Genomic DNA, 19363 nt, shown 5'->3' with positions numbered 1-19363 from the left:
TAGGTTCCCTGCTCATTCTGATGCTGACCCCTTGTTAAGAAACACCACTCGAGGCTCTGAGCCCAGTTTCAATGTAAGTACTTCATGCAAGAGACATCAGAGATGCAGGAGCTGCCAAGGTTTTGCTAGGCTGGTATATAAGCTAGCATGTCCCTTTACCCTCTGTCAACCTGCCAGAGCTTTGGGAACTGCTGTGGAGAAAAGGGGCCCCCGGGTTTGCAGCAAGGAAGGCTCGTGCTCTGTAGGTCTGGAGCTGCCTGTACTTGGCCCTTGTAGGCGGTGGATAAAATCTGAATAATGATAACCACCATGCGGCTGCTCCATGGGCCAGGTACTTCCTGTGTCTTATCGTCTATAATTGTCACAACCTCCACTACAGGTGGGGAAGCTGAATTCTAACAGGGGAAGTAATCTGCCCAGGATTATACCACTGGCAAGTAGAGCTGAGGTCAGGACCCAGCTCTGTCTGACTTCAAAGCTGGTGATTTTTCCTCTGTAATGATTCCGATAATGAGGGAAGCCCCGGGCCAGATCACTGAAGCTGGCGTTGACTTGTCCTTGGTATTTGAAGGTGATACTTTTTTCCACGGATGCCTTTCAGATCTGGGGCTGGGCTGAAAGGAAGCCTCGGCTTCTTCCCGAGTGGTGGCCTGTGGAGACTGCCCTCTACTAACAAAGCCCCGGCCTGCAGCCTGACCCCAGGTGACATGTGTGCCTCACCTGCTGGCTGCGAGGAGCTTGTTACCCCCTGGAACTTGCCCCCTCTCCAAGTTCCGCCCCCAGAATACCCAAAGCCAGCCTGCTCCATCTCCTTTATTGTGTCCTAAGGAAGGCAAGACTGACATTTTCAACCAGTCACCAGAGCCTAAAGGGACCCTGCAGGTTTCCATCCAGCAAAGGCCACAAGGCCCAACATGGCTGCTCCCGGCCAGGGCCCTGCATGGGAGGAAGCCATGAGTTATGTGGCTCTTCTGTGGCAGACGAGACATTAGAGCCAGGGAGTCATTCCAGCTGGTCGCCTCAGCTCTCCGACTAATGATTCATTTGCTGAATACCCACTCTGGGCCTCCTTGGGGCTCGACTGTCTCACAGAGCTGTAGATCACTCAGCTTCACCTTGTTTGAGAAGTCAAAGTGTCTATTCTCATGGAGATGAATGGTGTCAGTGGCTCAATTACCACAATGGTCAGCAGCTCAGCGGCGAAGAGTCTGGCTTCCCCATCAGACCATTTCCTGTTTAATGGCTCAAATTTATTGTCAGCTGCCGTAATCACATGCTGACGGGTGTCCAGTGCCACCATCCATCTTGGTGTTGATTCCTTGTAACACCGTAGCTGCCCAGGGCCGGCTCAGACTTAAGGGCATGATGAACGCCCTGCAGACGCATGACTGTGACTGACCATTGCCGGGGTGCACTCACACCCACAGCCAATGGCCCCACATTCACTTCCTCTGTCTACCCCTCAGGGAGAATGGGGCACGCTAACAAGAGGAGATAAGGCCATGCTTTAGTACAATCAGAATTGTTTGGTATGTCTGTTTGGAGCAAGACACACGCTCAGGCACCCCCTAATAGAAGGCCATCTGCCATCTCTTCCTGCCTGAGCAGCCTCCCCTGCTTCTACTCTGGGCCTCTCTGCCCAAGATCATACCCTAGGGCAGTGGCCTCTCTCCTTCGGCATTGGCTTGTCCTCCCCCACTGTGTTCCCTGTACAGGAAGTAGACCATGCAGAAGGTCAGCTTGCACTAGGGTCAGTGTGGACTTGCAGGCGATTTAAGGAAGACCCTAGGAGCACACGGCACAGACAGGGAAGCCATTTCTAGTCTTGTTACTTGCCTCAGCTTCATACAGGTTCCCTTCCACGGTCATCTCTATTCAAGTGGGAGTTCTCTCTTTCTCCTATGTCTTCACGGTCCTTCTGCTTTAACCCCAGATCTATCTTTTGGCTTCCAGTCAGCATTTTCTTGGTGGCAGCCACTCAGAGCCTGGCTCAGTGACATTCTTTACAAGGCTCCTGGTGCCTCTCCCTCCCACCCCAGGCTTCCAGAGGCAGGTCTGTCTAGAGGCAGCTCCTGCCTGCTTTTCAGCCTGTGGTGACTTCCTCACTCCTCAGTTGGAAGCATGCTTGAATTTCTAAACTCAGAGTTTGTCTCAAAGTCCAAGTCCATTGGCAATTCTACCCTCTGTCACTTCAGCCTCACTGATTGGTGATGACCACATGCCTTAGTCTCAGTGGCTTTTCAGAGAGACATTGGTAGGAACCTTGGCATCCCTAAAACCCAGCTGCATCTTTGTCACACTGGACCCGGCCAGTCTGGTGTGCTCTTAGGGACACATGCCTTTTGGGGAGGGCACTTTTTCTCATGCAAAAAGAGTGAACACAGCCTTCCTTCTATAAATATCTCAAATGATGATGGTTAGTGGGGGTTGGTTGATTCTCTTGACTGGCTTATGTGAGAAATTTCAGGACTTCTAGGAATTGATTGAGGATCCTTAAAACTGTCTCCCTCTACTTCTGGAAAACGTATTTGCTACTAGCTAATTTGTAAGTCAATTGTTCATTTGGCAAAAATTTATTATATACAGTGTCAAAAGTTCTGAGACAGAACACACAGTAGAATTGGCACATTTTTAAGTAAGATGTCAAGAGGAGGTTAGACAACCCAAATACCCACATCAATATTGGAAAAAGGCCAAGAGAAATTTTTGAAGAGTATTTCTTTAAAGAGAGCTAGCTGTTGCCTTAAGCCCACCTTATCTTCTTCTTGGGGGTGGAGGTGGGGGTGGTGGTGGTGAAGAAAGTCCTTCTCTCTCCCTCAAAGATAGTCATCGGGCTTGAAGGAGACCACTCAGAAAGCTTGGTAAGAATCCTTGGGAGTGTGTGTGTGTGTGTGCGCGCGTGCGTGCGCGCAAGTGTACACACACACACACACACACACACACACACACTCAGTTAACTGATGTTTGATTCCCATTCAGGAAATGTAGAGGGTAGGGCATGGGGAGCAAGAGCAAAGACTTGCTGCTGTGTTCCTGTGGACCCAACATAGGCAACAAGCATGGAAGAGAGTCAGGTTAGGGTCGCCTTAGCATGCTGGTAAATTAACAACCAGTTTTGAAAAAAACAAAAACAAAAAACCCCAATAACCTGATTGGGAGTGGTTGCCAGTTTTTGTGGCGTAATTAATTATTCCCCTCACAGCCAACTGCAAGCTACCAACACGATGTTCCTGAATTGGGAGCTGGGAAGAGATGCACACAGAAGCTCTCACAAGCCAGTATGAGGTGGCTTCAGCATATCACTTAGACTGTCTAGCACATCACTGATGGCTTAAATCCTTTTTAATAGGGCCACCTAGAGGGGCAATGGGACCTTAGCAGAAAGAAGTCTGGCAATGAACTACAGGACGCCTGGGGGCTATTGGGCTTATTTCAGTTGCTTCTCCAAATCTACCCTCCACCCCACTCTATTCTTCTGCTACCTGCCCCGGGAGGCTGGCTGGTAGAACACTGGACTTCCTTATCCCTTGCCTTCTGTCTGAGCTCAGCCAATGGGGAGCCTGGGCAAGTGACTGGAGACTGGGAGAAGAGAAAGGCTGAGGTATTTCTTTCCCTGGACATCTCCGCAGGTGCCATGAGCTGGATGCATTGCTTGACTGAAGGCCACAGCTCCTGTTATATGGCTAGTGCCTTTCTGCACAGCCCTTTCTATCTTTAAGTTCCGGTAGCTACTCACTTCTCTTGCTCCCTCAAGGCCTAAGGGCAGCGATGCTTCCTGCCTTGTTGTTATTACTACCTCTGGGGTGCGGTGATCTCCCTTGCAGCTTCCCTTTGTTGACAAAGACCTGTATTAAAATCTCTTCACAAAACTCAATTCGAGTACTGCCATCTGCTTCCTGTTTGCATCCTCACCTATACAGGCTCAATGTGGGTACCACTGTTGGAATAAGGTGCTTTCTCTCAGGTCAAGGGACTGGCTGGTGATGGACCCCCATGAAAGTGACCCAAATGAGGAAGAATCAGCTTTGAACATCCACCAGGCCCAGAGAGCACAGAGCCATGTTACAGTAGTACCAGTCAATTGAGATCTTCACCAGCTGCCTTTCCTCCCTTCCATGGAAGAGTTAGAGAATCTCTCCAACTCCTTCTTGGGGAAACTGAGCTTAGCAGACTGAGAGAGGAAGTGAGTTAGAAATAAACAAGGAGCTGACAGTATATTCCTGTCTTCCTGGCCAATGGCCTTAGCTGGGGAAGGGAAGTCTTACCTTTGAGTGAAATTGAATTACTGAGACTATAGTTAAAAATATAAAATGACTAATGTTTTTCTATCATTGTTTGTAATTCACAATGAATGACCGATGAGTTAGGGGTTGCTCAGTTTCCACTCAGGGACAGAGAAAAACTCTCCCAACCATGAGGGTTTAAAGAGTCCGTGGGAAATTAAAAACCTAAACATAAGACCTGAAACAATAAACTGCATAGAAGAAAGCATAGGTAGTAAACTTATGGACCATGGGTTCAAAGAGGATTTTATAAATTTGACCTCGAAGGCAAGGGAAGTAAAATAAAAAATCAATGAATGGGACTATATCAAACTAAAAAGCTTCTGCACAGCAAGAGAAACCATCAACAAAACAAAGAGGCAACCAACCAAATGGGAGACGATTATTTGCAAGCAATGCCTCTGATAAGGGGCTAATATCCAAAATATATGAGGAACTCATACAACTCAACAACAGAAAGACAAACAATCCAATTAAAAAATGGGCAAAGCACCTGAACAGATACTTCTCCCAAGACATACAAATGGCCAACAGATATATGAAAAAATGCTCAACTTCACTAGCTAATAGAGAAATGCAAATCAAAACCACAGTGAGATATCACTTCACACCTGTTAGAATGACTATCATCAACAAGACAAATAATAACAAGGGCTGGAGAGGCTGTGGAGTAAAAGGAATCCTCATTTTCTGTTGGTGGGAATGTAGATTGGTGCAGCCGCTATGGAAGGCAGTGTGGGGGTTCCTCAAAAAATTAAGAATAGAATTACCATATGACCCAACAATCCCTCTCCTGGGTATATACCCCCCCAAAACCTGAAAACATTTATCCGTTAAAGATATATGTACCCCTATGTTCTTTGCAGCATTACTCATGGTGGCCAAGACATGGAAACAACCAGTGTCCTTCAATAGATGGTTGGTTAAAGAAGATGTGGTACATATACACAATGGAATACTAGTCTGTCATAAGAAAAGACAAAATACTGCCACCTGTGACAACATAGATGGGTCTTGATATTATTATGCTAAGTGAAATAAATCAGACAGAAAAAGACAAGAACCATATGACTTCGCTCATATGTGGGATATAAAACTGAAAGCAACAAAGGCACCAGACAAACAAACAAGCAAAAACTCATAGACACAGACAACCATTTAGCGGTTACCAGATGGTAAGGGGGGAAGGAGGTGGTAGATGAGGATAAAAAGGGTCAAATATATGGTGATGGAAGGAGAATTGACTCTGGATGGTGAGCACACAATGTGATATATAGATGATGTATTATAGAACTGTACACTTGAAACCTATGTGATTTTACTAACCATTGTCACCCCAATAAATTTAATTAAAAAAAGAAAAATTCCAAAAATAAATAAATTCCAAAAAAAAATCCATAAATAAATTGTCTTGAAATCCTGAAAAACAAAAGAAAAAAAGAAAAGAAAGACACAGTGGGAGAACAGCAAAAAAAGCTGCCTTCACGAGCACTTCATGCCAGGCACACCATCTTTAGCTACCAAGCCCCTACCAGGGAATACAATGCACCCAGAGAAGAAATGAGAAGTAGTGAATTTTCTATTTTCATCTTTAAGTATAAATGATCCTGACATAAATGGTAGTGAAGAAAATAAAGATTAATCAGAATCGAATTGGGATTCGCTTTTTACTACTTCTGTCAATATCACGATTCCACTGACATCGTAATTTTGTTTGGTCTCTGAACCCTTTGAATCTAATCCTTTGTAGAGTTCTGGAAATTATTACAACCATTTCAAACACACACACAAAGTTTAGAGAATAATTTAAATACCATCCATGTACCACCTCTGTATTTTGAAAAATCTAAATAGCCATAGTTGCTTCCATTTTTGTTTTTGAACTAGAACGTTGCAGAGTTGGTGGAAGCCTCCTTAGTGCCCTCTCAGTCCACTCACTTCCTGTCCTCAAGACAACCCTTGTTTTTATTTCTCACTCTACACCTTCAATGGTCCTTAAACATTGTTCCTTAAATATTAAGTTCCTTAAACTTAGCTATTTCTTGACCTAAGGGATGGTGGCATAGGTGTTCTCTTTGCAAATATTTGTTGGACTGCACACCTGTAAATATATTATTTCTGCATCTTTTTTTAAAGATTTTATGGGGGAGGGCCGACTGAGTGGTTCATTGGGTAAGAGTTGGCTTGGGATGCCAGCTCTGAGCAGCAGGGCCCCGGTTCGGATCCCACATGAGGACCAGTGACACTGCCCTCTACAGCTAAGATGGTGAACAGCAGCTTGACCTGGAGCTGGGCTGCTGTGAGTCGCCCTGGTAGGCATAGGCTGCGGCCCCTGCTGCAGTGGGCTGCCATAAGCTACTGTGAGTGGCTGGTAGCCAGTGTGAGCAGCCAGCAGCTGGAGTGAGCTGCCGTGAGCTGTCATGAGTGGCTGTCCAGTGGCTGGCGAGTGACTTCCTCACCCAGGAAGCACACAATAATCACAACACCAACATGGGTCAGTGAAGCGACTGTCCTCCACAACTAGACTGAAGAACAAAAGGACAGCAACTTGTCTGTTCCCCTTCCCCAATTCCCTAATAAAATCTTTTTTTTTTTTAAAGATTTTATTGGGGAATTGGGGGAGGGGAACAGCGTTGGGGAATTGTTGGCCCATGTTTTTGTTGTGATCATTGCGTGCTTCCTGGGTGAGGCAGTCACTCACCGGCCACTGGACAGCTGCTCACGGCAGTTCACGGCAGCTGCCAGCCAGCCCCACTGCAGCCTCCGCAGCCCAGCTCCAGGTCAAGCTGTTGTTCACCATCTTAGCTGTAGAGGGCACAGCGTCACTGGCCCTCATGTAGGATCCAAACCGGGGCCCTGCTGCTCAGAGCTGGCATCCCAAGTCAACTCTTAACCAACGTGCCACTCGGCCTACTCTGCATCTTTCTTACTTATGTTATCTTTCACAATAAAACATACAAAGCACCCCAGTAAATAGTATTGAAAAATTTGGGATTTACACAAATAGTATCATTTCATATATATCCTTCAGCAAGTTTCTTTTAATAACCATTGTGTTTTCGAGATTCATTTATATTGCTACATGTAGATCTGGTTTATTTATTTTAAATTCTCTACGGTGTTCCACTATATGAATATAGGAGGTACGATCGACCAAAACAGTGAATGTTTAAATAAAAATAATTTATTACAGTAAAAGACACATTGCCATTAACCCCCCCTCAAAAAACTTCCCCTCATTTCAAACACTTATCCCATGGTTCTTGACACTTTCTGAAGCAGTTCTGGAAATCCTCTTTTGTGAGTGTCTTTAGTTGCACTGTCATGATTGCTTCTATGTCCTGAATCGATTCAAAACGTTCACCTTTCATGGTCATTTTGACTTTGGGGAAGAGCCAGAAGTCGCACGGTGCCAGATCCAGTGAATAAGGTGGATGAGGACACACTGTAATGTTTTTATTTGACAGAAATTGCCATACCAGAAGTGATGTGTGACACGGAGCGTTGTCATGATAGAGGATGAAACTGTTTGCCCATTTCATGTTAATGCATTGTTCATGATCCATGATTTACAGCACACTTTAAAACACACCTTCTCTCAGCCGTAGCTCACACTCGACTGACTGCGCTGAACAAGTTGAAACTTGTCACGTACTGTTACTAAGGTTCGTTGCGCTGCTCCCCGTATTGAAGATCCTGCCTTTCCATTGGATGGCAGCATTCACAGTAGTTTTTTATCACACCTTGTGCATAACTATAGCTCATCTATCCACCTCCTACTGGGGGATCTTTGGCTTGTCTCCTGTTTTTGTTTGTTTGTTTATTTGCCATTCGCTACGATAAGAACAATGCTGTGATGTGCACTTCCTGGGGCATATATGTGACACCTTCTCAGGTGTATATTCCCCGATATGGAACTGCAGGGTTGTGGGGTTTGCGTATCTTCAGTTTCACGAGATATGGCCAGAACCATCCCCAAATGGTTGTTCATAGACTTTAACTATATAATTCACTTTTCCATGCTTCTCTTTCTTTCCCTCTTCTTCCCTCCCTCTCTCCCTCCCTCCCATCTTCTTTCTTTCTTTCTTTCTTTCTTTCTTTCTTTCTTTCTTTCTTTCTTTCTTCTTTCTTTCTTTTCTTTCTTTCTTTTTCTTTCTTTCTTATCTTTTAATGGAGACTTCTCTGCTTTGCTCTGTGGGTGTCACCTGCCTACAGAGCAAAGTACGTCAGCTCCGCCCTGATGTACTCGTACGTATGTCAATCTCGTGTGGGCCCCTGGCTTCTTACAATGGCTCCCTCATTTCCTAAATAGACAGTATTTTCAAAACACTGCTTAAAGCTTTTTGTTGGTTGTTTCGAACATACAGCACCTATTGTTTGTCTCTGAGCATAGATGACCCTAGTTTCCTGTTGGTAGGTCATCTCCAAACTCATAAGCAACTTCTTTGAAGAAACGGGAAGGTCTCACCCAGCTCATTACACACACAGCAGGACTGACCCTAGAAGACACTGTGACCTTACCTGGGTTGAGATTTGCCAAGCATAACTGGGGATTTTTATCATGTGTAAGGCAGAGAGAGGATAGGTGAAGGGGCCAACCATATTGTACATTTAGTAGATGAAGAGGCTAGAATTTTGTTTTTGATACAATTGATTGGTATGGACTGAATGTGTTCCCCCAAGATTCATATGTTGAAATTTAATTCCCAATGTGATGGCATCTGGAGGTGGAGCTTTCAGGAGGTAACCAGGTCAGGAGGGTGGAACCCTCATGAATGGGATTAGTGCCCTTATAAGAAGAGACCAGAAAGCTGGCTTACTCCTTTTCTGCCATGTAAGCCAGCAATCTGCAACCCAGAAGAAGGCTCTCACCAGGCCCTGAGACCATGCTGGCACCCTGATCTCAGGTTTCCAGCCTCCAGAGCTGTGAAAAATAAATTGTCGTTGTTTATCAGCCACCTAGGCGATGGTAATTTGTTATAGCAGTCCCACTTGACTGACATTGATCAAGTGCCTAATTTATTCAAAATAGGACGCGTGGTTTCTGCACATTTGTGAGATGAAAAAAATGGTTCTGGTAACTGGTCACAGGATCGTCAGTGATCAAGTGCTTGAAGTAGCAGACAGACCCTTCTTGGGGCTTGATTGCATTTTTGCACAGAACAGTGCCTATGAGCAGATGTGGGTAGGCAGATGTGGTGACTGTGGGGCAGTGGTGACCTTTACTAGGTATGCCAGTCGGTGGTGGTGGCCCAGGGCTGTGGTAGTTTCTGTGGCCGGGGGCTGTGCCTGCTGCTTGGGCATTTGGTTTGCTTGGTTTCTGGCACTCAGAGTCCATGAAAATTTGCTGAGCATTCTCCTCTGTCCTCGGCTCCATCACATGTACACCTTGCTCGACACTCAGGCCAGCCCAGTGGAGCAGGAGGTATTTTTATATGGACAAGGAAACAGAAATTTCTGAAGGCTAATAATGAAGCAAGGTCACATGACTAGCAAAGGGTGGAGGCGTGATTTAAGCAGGGCTCTCCTGAGTCCGAGGCAAGTACTTGTTTTACTAAACCACAGTTGCTGTACGAGACTGGCACCCAGGCTGATGCCCAGGGCCTCCTTTTGTTCTCCAGAATGACTGGCGAGAGAGTCTGGAACTATTCAGAGGATCTGAAGCCTTGGCGATTGGGAACTGGGCAGGGAAATAGGGTAGGGACTCCTTCTTACTCCTGGCCTCCGTCTTGAGCCTGGTCTAGTACCTTGAACTTGGTCTAGTACCTTGTATCACGGAACTGGTCTTATATTCACAAGTAACTATATATTAGCATCCATGCAGGTGGCAAGACTTTATCACTGGCCTTTCAGAGCCACCTGAGTCCTTTTGGAACCAACCAAGATGCCATCTCAGCCTGTGGGTCATCTGCTTTCTTTACATTCTGCCTTACTCCAAGGGGTCAGCATTTTGACCATTCGTTTCTGATTAATACATCCAAGTCCTCTCATGTCTTCTCATCAAGGTTGTGAGTGTTTCCGGCATGTCTTAAGGAAGTCTGCCTTCACAGAGAGGTAAAACCATGGCCCTGGAGGGCGGAGGAGTGTTAGACTCATTTGTTCCTTCAACAAGTAATCCATAGATGATAGCTAAGGCTCAGGTACTGTGCCTGGCACAGACTATCATTTAGTCCAACCACCCCATTTTACAGATGTTGGGACCTGGGCACAGAGCCCCTTAACTGGCAACTGTTGCATCTTTAAAGCAAAGATTTTATCCCTTAGATATCATGGATTTGTACGACAAACATTTATGGAGGACGTATTGTGTGCCAATCGCTGTGCTCAGTGTTGGGGAAATAAAGTTATTCCATCCAGTGGGGGAGACAGATAAGAGACGAGTAATTGCCATACAATGTGGTGAGTTCTGTCACAGAGGTACATGCCCAGAGGAAACCGAGAAAGTTCTGGGGGAGGGAAGCTTTGACTATCTGCCTTTGGCAATGTCTTAAACAGAGCCACCGTGTCTGAAGGGAGGAAGATGTGTGAAATGCTACAGAACCCTTTCTTTAAACAAAGGCTTAATGGCAAAAAAGAAAACGAAGTTGCTTTGGCTGAATCAGGGTGGGTGAAAATTTTGGGGCCCTATCACTTGCACACTGGCTCCCTTCACCCTCACCCTGTCGTCTCTAAGAGACCACGCAGGACACCTAGGTCCCACCTAGGAGCCCATTTTGAAAACCACCGGGTTAAACGACACCGGAAAGTCCCTGCCAGCTCTGTTTCAGTGGTTCCTTTGCACATCCTGGAATCCTGGTTTCACATACTGTACGGGTCACACGAGGCGCAGTGAAGTCCGCTGAATCAATGGATGACAGTCTGGCTTCCTTGCTTTCTCACAAATTTGTTGTCCCCAGGGGCAGGATTCCAAACAGCATTTCAAGGCCCAGTCTTAAACAATTTTACTTGAAATGAAAGACAGTGGTGGCAAGAGAGGCCTCAATTTGGAGAACAGCAGGGATGCCACAAGAGGTCACTGCAGGAATTCTGTTGGGGAGAACAGAGCCGTTCTGGAGGACGCTAAGCTGGAACAATGAAGTGAAACGGGGAGCCCGCCGCTTTGGTGCCTCCCCCACCTTCCGTAAGGCCCCTGCTGGGGACTGGCGCTGCCACTGCCTTGTTTTCAGGGTCCGGTGGTGCACACCACCAGCCGCATTGCAGCCACAATGGAGTGCTTTTGGGGGCTGCTTAGATCCTGGGGTGGTGAGGGAGATGAGGGCAGTACTCAAGAGGCTAGTGTTTTGGGGGGAATCTCTAATGCTGTTTGGAACCTGCCAATGTCATGTTTGTGGATTTTTTCTTTTAATTAATTAATCATCATTATTATTGCTATCTTCTGTATGTTAAAAAAATGCCTACAAGTAGAGGCAGTGGAACGTTCCAGTAGGTTATGTTTTCATTGAAGTTTTGGGTCAAGGGATAAATGCAGAGAAAGGTGTGGTGTGATCCAACACGGACTGCTTGTGTTGGGCACATCTGTGAGTTTCTCAGGAGCAACAATCCCCCCACTTCCATCTACCGCAGAACAAAATAACTGACTGACCGCCTACCCTCAAGGGGCCAGCCCAGGTCCACATGGTGTGTGATCAGTGTAGGACTCCTTGGGGCAGCCTCAGATCTCACACGTCTGCAGCAGATGTACTCAGAGGTGGCCAAGGGTCCCTGAGGCCTCCCTTGACTTGGGCCGGAAGTGTGTGCACCCAGAGGAACAGCCCAGCACAGGGGTGAGGTGATGGCTGGGGTGGGGGTGGGGCAGGCAGTGCAGATTGTCTACCCTTCACATCAGTCAATTAGCAAAAACTAAAGAGCTGGCGTGACTGCCTGGGGCTTTCTTTTCCTGAAAGGCCTCTTTGACCAAGGCTTCCTTGCTCACAAATGTTCAGTGGCTCAACTGCCCCTGAGACAAATGCTCAGATCCAAGGCTCTCTATGAAATGGTCCAACTCACCATTTTAGCCTTTTCCTGGACTACTTCAAATCAGCTGCCCCCGAAAGTCACCCTGCCCTCCACACACAAAAACAAACACATCACACACTCCACCCACACAGCACACATGCTACACTCATACACATACACACACACACCACATACATACATCACATCCCCAAATGCACAAACCACACACACAGCATATATACATACACACCACACACGCCACACACACACACACACACACATACTACACACACTATACACACACATACACCACACACACCACATACATACATCACATCCTCAAATACACAAACCACACATAGCATATATACATACATACCACACACGCCACACACACACACACACACACACACACACACACACTATACACACACATACACCTACACCACACACATACCCCTCCCCCTCCATCCCACCTTTACTTAGGTTCTGAATCCTGCCCACTCTTTTTTTTTTTAAAGATTTTATTGGGGAATTGGGGGAGGGGAACAGTGTTGGGAATTGGGGAAGGGGAACAGACAAGTTGTTGTTCTTCAGTCTTTGTTGTGGAGGGCGCCTGTCACCATCTGGCTTCCCGTAGGCAGCTCGTGGCCTCTAAGTTTAAGGTGCTGTGTTCAATCTTAGTTGCGGCTGGGCATAGCCACCATACCATGTGGGAGTCGAACCAGCAGCCTTGTTGTTAAGAGCGCATGCTCTATCCATTGAGCTATCCGGGCAGCAGCTCAGCACAAGGTGCCAAGTTCAGTCTTAGTTGCGGGTGGGTGTAGCCCACCATCGAACAGGCAATCTTGCTGTTAACAACAGCTGAGTCATCCTGCCAACAGCTCAGTGACAGCTCAGCTTGGGCGCAGCGTCACTGGCCCATGTAGGAATCCAACCGGCGGCCCTGTTGCTCAGAGCTCGCGTTCTTAAGCCAACTCTTAACCAACTGAGCCACTTGGCCGGCCCCCCTGCCCACTCTTTAAGGCTCAGCCCAGGCCCTGGCCTCAGTGACAACCCTTAGGGGCCACTCCCTCTGGAAGGTTCCCAAAGCTTGGATGGCCTATTCCTTTCACCTGACACATTTCATAGGCTGCTTGGTTGTGTCATGTGCCTTTTAAATTGTAATTCCAGGCACTTGGTAGAATTTAGATTGTGAGCCGAACGAGAGCGGGTCCCTAATCAAATATTGCCCAGGAGAAACATTTGAGGAACATAGCCCAGGTTCCTGGGGCTAGCTTCTCCTGGTTTCGTTCCTGCTCTGTGCAGCCATCAGCGAGCAGAGTACCTGGAGCATATTATTATATCTCGGCTGCACCCATAAACACTCTCTTTCAATGCATTATTCTTTAATGTCAGGCCTCTTGCTTTTATAGAGAGTCGATATAAGAATCATCTGGTTGAATAACATTTCAGTGTATTTTGTAAAACTGCAGTTGAAGACGTCGTTCTCTATGTCACTCACTGTTCTTTACACAAGGAGCCTCACGATAAATTCTGGTTGGTGTTTGGTTCCAGGAAGAAATTCTATTTTTGCAGATACATTTGTTAGTACGCTTCCTGCTGTCAGCAAATGAAAACTCTGTGACTCTGGGTGCCTCTCTTTCTGCTTCGTGGCTAGATAAGAGAGCATCAGATTTATTGCCTGTGTGTTTTAATCTGCTCAGCTGTGGGGTCCAAAAGCACTTACTCCTTCTGCTCCTTTTAAATGGACTTATTTTATGTCCAAATGTCTCATTATACTTTTGCAAAATGTGTAAGTCTGGAAGTCATCTGGAAAAGCATTGATTTGGCCTATGTATTGCCTGTGCTGGCTGCTAGGGGTACAGAGATTAATTGGACTGCACCCAGATATCTAGGAGCTCACATTTTAGCATGGAGAAGAGCTATGGAAATAAATAATTACAAAACAAGGCTGTTGCTCTAACAGAGGTGCATGAGACTGGAGGACAAAGCAGACTTGGGGGAAGCCAAGGAAGGCTTCATGGAGGAGGTCAAGGTTGAATTGGTTTTGGGGTTAGAGTGGGAAGAGGATGTTGAATGGCACAATACATGTGTCTAAATCTGGAATCGATAAATAGTTATCTTTTTATGCATGTGTCCCCTCATACTGGCTAGAGTGAAACCCTTGGAAGGCAGGCACTGGTTCTCTATTCCTCTGTAGGCCCCACGATGCTTAGCACAGGGCTGAGGGCAGTGTAGTGTGGTGGTTAGAGCGTGGGATCTGGAGCTAAGCTGTCTGGGTTTGCATCCTTAACTGAGTAAAGTTAGGCAGGCTTATGTAAATCCCTTTGGCCTTTAACTGTAAAGTGTGGATCATAGTAGTATGTAGCTCATGGGAATTTTAGGAGCATTAAAGAAATAAATACATAAAAAGCTTAAAATCATGTTTGACACATGGCAAAGTACTCCAGAAATGTTTGCTGATGAGTCTCATTTGCGTTACTGGCAATACCATACTATGCCATTTAGGGTAGCTAGTACAATGAAGTGGGAAAAACACACACTGAATTCAGCAAAACACTCTCAACTCAAGCAAGCTGAATCTAGTCCAGTTAGTATCATTTCCAAATGATGCCTAATTTAAAAATAACACTGCTTTATTGTTTCCCGAAAAAGTGTGTGGGAGTAGGCCCTGCTTTAAGTACACCAATATCTTTTGTTTGTTGTTGATATCCTTAGAACTGGTTATTGATGTGTCTCTTAAAGGAACCTCCAACCCCCAACTCTGGCTGTCACATCTATGGGGCTTCCTGGGCCCAATGCTTCTTCTGTTCCACTACTGTCTTTGTTGGTTTCCCTGTCCACTGACTTTCAGAAGGACCAGGACAGGCAGTACATGAAGCGAGAGCCATCATCTGGATTTTCAGCCAGTAAGGAAAGTAGAAGTCATCATTGGAGCACACACACACATGCCCCAAATTGGCCTCTGAACGGATGCTTGTCTGTGTGCAAATAGTGTGGTGGTAAATGTTTAAGAACGGGCTCTACGAGGCAAACAAAGTCCCAATTGATAACATCTGTCAATTTCCTGGTGTAAAGGCTCACACCATGGCTGATTTCAAGCTGTCAGTTTAATGTCACTGGATGTGGAATTAGGATAGTATTTCCATTACACAGACAGTAGATGTCAGTGACTCCAGAGCAATGATAATATAAACTGTAGTAAATCAATTAGGAAGTGATGATTTTGAGTATTTGTTACCTGTGGTTTTTTAATACAATTTATTTAATTCTAAGTTTTTATAATTTAATTTTAAGCAACAACTGTGCTTAACCAGGGCTCCCCCAATTCCTGAAACGGTGACAATCGCTCTTCCGACTTGGACCGAGTCAGGTCTGGAACAACTGGCTCTAGCTTTTCCCTTCATCAATCTACAATCTCTCCCACCTCTCATTTCACCACTAAATCCTTGCTCCTTTGACATACGAGATTGCTTTTATACAAATTCTCTTGGGCATTTGTCTACTCATACATACAGAGCCATATTCTTACGCAAAATACATGAGAAAACGTCTCCTGCTCAGACCTGCTCATTACTGTCTCCCCCAAAACAACCAACCTCACCTCCACTTTCATGGTAACTTAGGAACATGGAGGCAAAAGAAAGAAACAATACCAAAGGGAATACACAAAACAGAGGGTGAGGGGAAGTGAAGAGGGGAAGAAACAGATGAAGGAAACAGACTAGGAAGAGGGAAGGGAACACGAGACACACAAAAAGCCGAGAAACAGGGGGACGAGAGCAGATGTAGTCACTGCTTCGCTTCTCCATTGGACGCCCATTACAGACCATCAGGAAGCCACACAGCTGCGTTGCTTTTGTTCTTATAGGAGCCTTGGGTCCCAGCCTTCAGCCCCAGGGCGGGCCTGAAGGGTGAGGGTTAAGGCAGGAAACGGCTCTATAAACAACCTATTGTGTTGAGAGGTTTCTCTCAGTGAGAAAACTTCCCTTCTGAACTGTGGTCACCTGGGACGCAGGGGCACTGGTGCTTCCACATCTCCATCAGACAAGCTCCTAAGGAGTTTGGACAGCAACATGGCATTTAATCTCAAAATGGCAGCTGGGAGATGTTAGCAGTTCCTCTCTAATTGGAATAGTATGCTTTTAAAATAAATAGGTATTTCAAATGCTCTTAATTAGACTTCCAGCCAAAGGGCTTTCCGTTTGAAGTTGGCTGATTACTTCAGGCAAAGCGGGGCCCTGCTGAACCTGACACCTGCTGTAATTCAGAAGAAAGCTCCCCGAGAGGGAGCCGAGGAATTACCAAGAAGCATGTGGCTGAAGCTGTGCAATAGTTTCCCAAGGGCCCAGGAGGGCCAGGGACTCGGGGACAGAGAGGGGGGAGCACCCCTTGCCCCAACAGCCACGGAAATGGCTTTCCCATGCTCAGGTGAAAACGGCCCCGGAGTTAGTTGTTTGAGTGGTGTTTTCCACATCATTGTTTCTAGTCAACCAGCATCATGAAAACTGGAGGAGCCAGATGGCGACCCTTAGGGAGGACTCTCCATTTAGTGATTTACCGAGGAGGCCCCAAGGTCACCTTGGCGCGACTTCCTCACAGAGGTCACTGTGCCCTTCCCAAGCCCAGCCTTACTAGTTAGGGCCCTGGGGGACCCCTGGCTCTTCGCTGAAGGCACCGGGCAGAATCTCAGCTGTGAGTTTGTCTCTGGCAAGGGGAGGGCAGGCCTGGCATGTTTACCGGACCCCTCAGTCCTGGGGCCGACAACGGGGCGCCAAAGCTCCAGTCAGTGTGTCTTAGGCTTCCTTGTTCCATGTTTCTGATAGAACCAGTAGTTATTTGCTATGATCATTGTTATTACTGAAACTAAACCACCAACCTTCCTAATTATCCAAGTTACTAGGGTCAAATGGGTCATCCTCAGGACTTTGGGGCTCTCCTCCATGTCCCCCCTGAGATCTTGGGTGCTGGATTTCTCTAGTTACAGGTCATGCCAGGGCCAGGCCATCCCTAGGGGAATCCCTTGTTTGGAATATGCAACTTGCTTGTTTAATCGAAGCTCTCTATGTGGTTGGTCCCAGGCTAGGCGGCTAGGAAACAAGCAGATCCTGCCCACGATGCTGCTGCGTCAGCCTTTCTGGGAGCTGCACGCTCCTCCCAGGTGACGTTCTTGGGCCACCTATCAAAAGGGAGCACTTTCTGCAGATGTCCCCTGCCTAAAAGGTGCCACGGGCCTCTTAGAATATCACTGTGTTGGTTTAATGTTTGCATTATTAATGTATTGAAGTGTTTCCACCATTGTTGTGGGCAGTAAATAGCATGGGGGCGAAGAGCACCAAGTTTGGACTCAGAGAACTGGGTTCAAATCCTACTTTCAACACTTAGCAGCCATAAGAAACTTGGGCAAGTCATTGAATTGCCTTCATACAGAAAATGCACTTTCCTCTTAGGACGGGTGTGAGGACGAAGGGAGACAGAGCACATAAAGTAGTGCACAGAGATGGTTCAGCAAACAGAAGCTGTTTTTATCGCCAGTCCTTACTGTTAGGATTAGTTAGTGGTGGCTCTAGACAACCCAGGGTAGGACCCTGAGGGGCTGGGACAGAAGGGGTGAATTTAGGTTGAGGTGTGGGATGGAAAAGGTCAGGAGGAGGAGACAGCAGCTGAGAGAGTGGGGTGCCAGGTACTCACAGCTGGGACCAAGCACACAGGTGGGGGAAACGGGTCCCAGAGAGGAGGGGCATCCTAAGAGAGCTGCCCTGACAGCACACCTTGCCTTCCTTCTCCTCCCCGAGGGCTTCAGATGGGCTGTCTGTCAGCTACGTGTGGACACATGCGCTTGTATTACCTTTACCTTCCTCCTGCAGGCTCTGTTTTGTACCCACCTAGAGCTACTTGCTGCAGGTGCCGCTGGGTGATTTCTTCCTTCAGGCGACCTATCAGGCACAAAGGAAAACCACTAGTGAGTTCCCAATGGGCTGGAGGAAGACTTGGTCTCAGAAGCAAGTGACAAGCTAAAAAAAAAAAAAAGGTAGAGTAAGGGAAACCAAAGTGGGCACTGCTTCCAGGACAAGCCCTTCTGTGCCCTGGATTTTGTTGGAAGAAGAGGCTGCAGAGGCCGGGCTCTGGCACATCACTGCCAAAATACATTTCAGCTTTGGGTTCATATCTTAGTCTGTCACCGATAATCTTTGCTAGGGCTCTGTTCTCTTATATAGGGAGGCAGGATTTAATATTTTAATAATTTATAGGGCCACTTTTAAACCCACTTCATTCTTTTAAGCTATATGAAATTGTGTCAGATAATAATGATGGTGGTTTTGACTGATGATAACCTTAATATGAACACAACAGTTGATCATTTGGTATGAAACACAAAAACTTCTAGGTTGCATTAATAAAAGTATAGAGTGTAGATCAAGGGAGGTGATAGCGGCTTCATACTCTGCAGTGGTCAGACCAGAGTTGGTATTTGTTCTGGGAGTTACTTTTTGTTTTTACTTTTTTAGCTGAGCCATCCTGCCACCTGTTGGCAGCTCAGCAGCAGCTCAGCTCGGGCCGGACTCGAACCGCTGTTGCTCAGAGCTCAAACCTTTGAGTGAGCTCTTAACCAACTGAGCCACTCGGCCAGCCCTTGGGAGTTACATTTTATAAAGAATATTAGTACAATAGAAAATATTTAGAAGATGGTGACTTGGATGGTGAGGGGTCTGAAACCATGCTGTATGAGAAATATCTGAGGTGACCTGAGACATTTAGGTGGGGAAGAAAATGCTTGCAGGGAGAGGAGGTATGGAGATAATGGCTATCTTTACAAATCTAAGCGCTGTCAGATGGATGAGAAAACAGATACATTTTTGTCCTCCTGCTGAAGGCAAAAGTCAAGTTGAATGAAGGCAGACTTGGGGCTCAATCTGAGGAAGAAACAGCTCATAATGAGGACTGTCTCAACATGGATTAAATTGTCTCAAAATGGACTAAGTCTCCTGGTTAATCAGTGAGCTCCTTACTGAAAGTACTCATGCAGAAGCTGGGTGACCACGTGTTGGGCTATTAATGTGAGAATTCCTGCCCTGAGTGGTGGCAGTTGGGACGAAATGACCTCCAAGGTTCTCCATTGCTAAAACTCCGTGATTTCATGC

At 46.4% G+C, this 19363-nt stretch overlaps 1 protein-coding gene across 1 annotated transcript in view; it reads right to left on the bottom strand.

The window, feature by feature from the left end:
- LOC109375848 (kinesin-like protein KIF6) overlaps positions 1-19363 on the bottom strand; it is a 231011-nt gene that overhangs the window by 39148 nt on the left and 172500 nt on the right. Inside the window, exon 6 of the mRNA XM_019631364.1 lies at positions 18107-18157. Coding sequence (XP_019486909.1) covers positions 18107-18157 — 51 coding nt within the window. The remainder of the gene's footprint in view (positions 1-18106; positions 18158-19363) is intronic.

Source organism: Hipposideros armiger, unplaced genomic scaffold (genome assembly GCF_001890085.2).
Source record: "Hipposideros armiger isolate ML-2016 unplaced genomic scaffold, ASM189008v1 scaffold_993, whole genome shotgun sequence".
Classification (NCBI taxonomy): domain Eukaryota; kingdom Metazoa; phylum Chordata; class Mammalia; order Chiroptera; family Hipposideridae; genus Hipposideros; species Hipposideros armiger.
The sequence above is the reverse complement of the archived record's forward strand: the minus strand, read 5'-3'. Positions and strand labels throughout refer to the sequence as shown.